Source organism: Vigna unguiculata, chromosome 8 (genome assembly GCF_037176805.1).
Source record: "Vigna unguiculata cultivar grain cowpea cultivar isolate G323 ecotype 2 chromosome 8, ASM3717680v1, whole genome shotgun sequence".
Classification (NCBI taxonomy): Eukaryota; Viridiplantae; Streptophyta; class Magnoliopsida; order Fabales; family Fabaceae; genus Vigna; species Vigna unguiculata.
The window spans coordinates 32,472,884-32,476,959 of record NC_140799.1 but is presented as its reverse complement, the minus strand read 5'-3'; the positions used below and the strand labels follow the sequence as shown (position 1 = coordinate 32,476,959).

Below are 4,076 nucleotides of genomic sequence, written 5' to 3'. Positions count from 1 at the left end.
AGCTAGGTTGTTATTATTAAAAAAATAAATGTAATAACACCAAGTAATACGTGTTTATCTAGAAATAGCACCAAACTCGTTTTTGATTGATGGATACATCTGAGTTGATTATTTTGTTTCTTTTCGCTGTTTTTTGTCGTGACTTTTCTTTTCATCCATTCCATTAAGTTATTTTCGTCCATCAACATTTTCATATTTGATTTAAAGTACACAGATGCTTATATCTGTTGAGGTATCATGGTCACAATCTCTGCGGAAAAATATCAAACTTTCAATAAGTTTTTTTCTTAGCGTTTTCAAATTAAATTAGAATAACATGTTTGTTGTTATTATCACCATCTCACACAAGGAAGTGTTTGGTTTCTTACACTATTAGGAATTGAAAATGAAAAAAAAAAAAAAAAACTGTAATGAGTGAATTTTCAATAATATTGCTGTAGAAAAATAGATACATAATTATTTGAAAAATAAATATTTTAATTTAAAGTAAATATCAGTTATGATTTTTTTTTTGTTTAGATTAGTAATATCTAGATTTTCAATTTAAAGGAATGAAAGTGAAATGATTAACAAGATAGTTTTCAAGTAAAATTGTAAAGTTCTTGCAACAATTAATTTGAGTAAAATATTTGTATGCTTATTCTACCAAGGATTTGATCTTTACAATTAAACATATAAAGATAAACTTGTGTATCTTTAATTGAATTTAAGCTCTGATAGAAATAATTAGTTGCATTAATTAAACTATAATAAAAATGTTCTTAGATATTTATACAAATGCTATAACCCATTGAAAATACAACGTTTAAATTTTAACCTTTAACCAAAATTTAAGCATAGAAATAAATAATTTATATTTTTTAAATTGCATTTAAATGATATATCTTTAATAACACTTAATTTTCATGAAAGAAAAACAATTTTATGGATTAAGATGGCCGGTAGTTTATGAAAAGCTAACTTAGAATCTTCTTCTAACATGGCCAAAAAGAGATACAACAAAACATCATGGGAATAAATGACTAACAAAACCAAGTGGGAAAAGAAAAAAAACTAACCTTAACCTCAACAAAAATGGAAGCAGTTAAACTGTGAATCTAACTGCAGCAACATGTGTCTCTCAAACCAGACAGCTACGTTACCATACTCTGCAATGACTACTTCATTACATACATATGCACATACATATTTTACATTCTTATCAACATGTCTCTGAAAAGTCAATCCTACACACCTCCTTAACTGGCCAAAAAAGCAATGGAGGCAAATTCCGCACAAAAGTAATGAACAACTACTACTTGTAAGCTGTTTAAGATCTCACATAACCCCATATATTAACAATCACTGTTACTGAAACCAACACTGTTGCAGAAACTGCAAGAACACAAGACCACATGCCACAGTTAGACGAAACCTTTGAACTGTGATGCCCCCTTCGGCTCTCTTTTGAGATGAATTCTGCACTTGCAACATCACATGACTCAGCAGATTCCTTCTCTGCTTCATCCACATCACTAGAGCTGCTGCTGCTGCAGCTCTCATCGGTAGCATGGTTTTCTGAACCATTCCACTCCTGCAAAAACAGGAACACAAAAGTCTCAACTCAATACATGTTGTAGTCACAAACAACTGAGTTAGATATGTAATTTAAATAAAGAAACTGCTTACCCTAGAAATGGTGGTTTTTGGATTATGGTCTTCTGGGGCAGAAGCAAAGCTTCCATCTTTCGCCGCGGAAGCAAACTGTCGGTCGACATGTAATCTTATTCTCCTCGGTGCATTGCCTTGTGATTGTAGTACCATTCCATTCATGTTTGGCTGTTCATTTCGTCCTTGACGAGGTCTTATTCTGATTCCAGTATCACCATTAACAAACGTATCAAAGTCTCTTGGTTGGCCAATATTCTTGATCGGATCATCCACCTGGCCCATAGAACCATCGTTTGAGAAAACCATCTGAGGAATGTTCTGAAATAATCCTACATTGCTGCTCTTCTGCTCAACTTCCTCCTTAGGATAACCATGTAATGCCTGCAGATTCTGCAGCAGCAAAAAACGGGTTAGAGTTGCCATTGGGTGTTTGAACACTAAACAAGAAATTTTGATTGCAGCAATCTAGAATAACTAAAAAGCAATCGGAGTTATTACTATTACTATTACTCACCGTCATATTGGCCATTTCCACATCTGAGTCACTGCCAGATCCATTGTCCTTGACATTGAGGAAGGATGAACCTAGCTCAAGACTGCTAGTATCATAGGAGATGGCGTCCCAGTTAACCGAGTCGAAAAAATCGGACATATTGTCATTTGTACCATACTGAAGTTCAGATTGGTAGTAAATTTCTGGTGGGAAATGAGCATGGACTGGGGAGAATAATTTGTCATCTAATAATTGCTGCTTTGTTGGGTCATAAAAATCCTCAAAGTTAAATGCCTGATCCTGCTGCAGTTGTAAACATCATCGAGTATAGTTAGTAAACCAACAAATTCAAAGTTTTGAGTGAAATCAAGGGAAAGGAAGAAACAATAGATGAAAAAAAACTCTAACCTCTACAGCTGGTTTTACAATTTGATTTTGTGCACCACATCCATCACTATGGGAGTCAAGTGGAGTTACAATGTTGGATATTGCTTCCTCAGAGTTCTCATGGATAACTGTTAGCGGCTTTTCACCCTCAGTGATCTGCGAGGAAGATGCTGGATCCAGAGATGAATCAGATTGTATTTCATCTGGAGAGTGATTGGCAGTCATAGGGGTCGAAGCAGTCCGCTCCACATCCTCACCATTTGAACCTTCAAGACTCTCATCATGTTTCTTGAATAACCGACAGAGGACATATGGATTCTGGGATTAATCAAATCAACCAGATTAAAATGTCAGCAACATGATAACAAAGATGAAAAGCAAAAATAGGAAACAACAAAAGTAGGAGATAAGAGTAGACCTGTCCAGGATTGGTACCATCGAGCTCCTTCAGGGTAGGCCTGTACTCATGCATAACCCAATTGGTCCTCTTCCCCTTCGGTGCACGACCCGTGTAGAAAACAAGAGTCTTCTTCATTCCGATCAAAGCAGAACCAGACTTAATCTTTCGATCCTTCCCCGTTGCTTTCCAATACCCATGGTTCGTAGCTCGGTTCAACCTGTGCCCATTGGGATACTTCCGATCCTGCGGACAGAAGAAGAACCACTCTGGATCCTTGTTCCGTACCACTGACAAATCTACAGCAAACAAACCCCACCCCGACAAAACCCAACAACCACGAACAATATAAGCAAATCAAACACCATAGCCACTTTCCACATCAATGTTTACCACTAATTCCATATCTAACACTTCAAAACAACCTTTCTTCCTCAAAATTAGAACCAAGCTTAAATACACTACCGTAGAAATTTGATCTCCAATTAAAATCCACACTTCATCCTTAAACCCTCTTCTAATCAACAAGATAAAATGCTGACGATGATTACAGAACAACAAAAGCAGTACTTAATTTTAGTTCAAAAGAAGCATCATAAAAAGAAAGAACTAACCCATCAACAGCACAAAAATACCAGTAAAGCAAAAAAACTAAAACTTTCCCAATTTCACAAAACCCCAACTAAGATTTCCAGACAGAATAAGGAAAAGAAAATACCAGGCAAATCCCAAGGCTCCCATTTGCAGACATCAATCTCACGGATAACCCAAACATCGTCCCCGTTTCCGTTGATCTTCGAGCGCAGGTAGTAATCAATGAGCTCTTCATCGGTGGGACGAAAACGGAAGCCCAGCGGCAGCGTATTGAGAGACAGCACCGCCGTACGCGGCGGCGGGTAACACTCCACGACGGCACCCATGAGGTGAAGCAAGTTTAGAGAAGGCCCAGAAGGCAAAGAGAGAGAAAAAGAGGAGAAAGGAGAAAACTTGGAGATAAATAAGGTGAAAGAAAATGAAGTGAGAATCGTAGGGATTCTGGGGAATTTAGGAGCTTTTTTGAGTTTTCCGTCGTGAAAGGTAAAGGAAGTTGCTCGGAAAGTGAAGGTGGATGACGGGTGAGTTATTTTTGTTACATATTATTGTGTGTGA

General features: G+C 36.9%; 1 protein-coding gene across 2 annotated transcripts; it reads right to left on the bottom strand.

Moving 5' to 3' along the window:
• Window positions 1–1,036: 1,036 nt before the first annotated feature.
• LOC114194396 (protein NTM1-like 9) lies at window positions 1,037–4,076 on the bottom strand. 2 transcript variants are annotated; one of them, XM_028084585.2, is made up of 6 exons: window positions 3,646–4,076; window positions 2,949–3,226; window positions 2,552–2,848; window positions 2,165–2,443; window positions 1,669–2,040; window positions 1,037–1,573 (listed from the first exon to the last, which is right to left on the bottom strand). In XM_028084585.2, exons 1-6 carry the CDS (start codon window positions 3,845–3,847, stop codon window positions 1,310–1,312), a joined length of 1,692 nt encoding a protein of 563 aa, XP_027940386.2. In that variant the 5' UTR covers window positions 3,848–4,076; the 3' UTR covers window positions 1,037–1,309. The 2 variants fall into 2 exon arrangements, with proteins under 2 accessions (XP_027940386.2, XP_027940384.2); XM_028084583.2 differs by having other exon boundaries at window positions 2,165–2,446; window positions 3,646–4,074.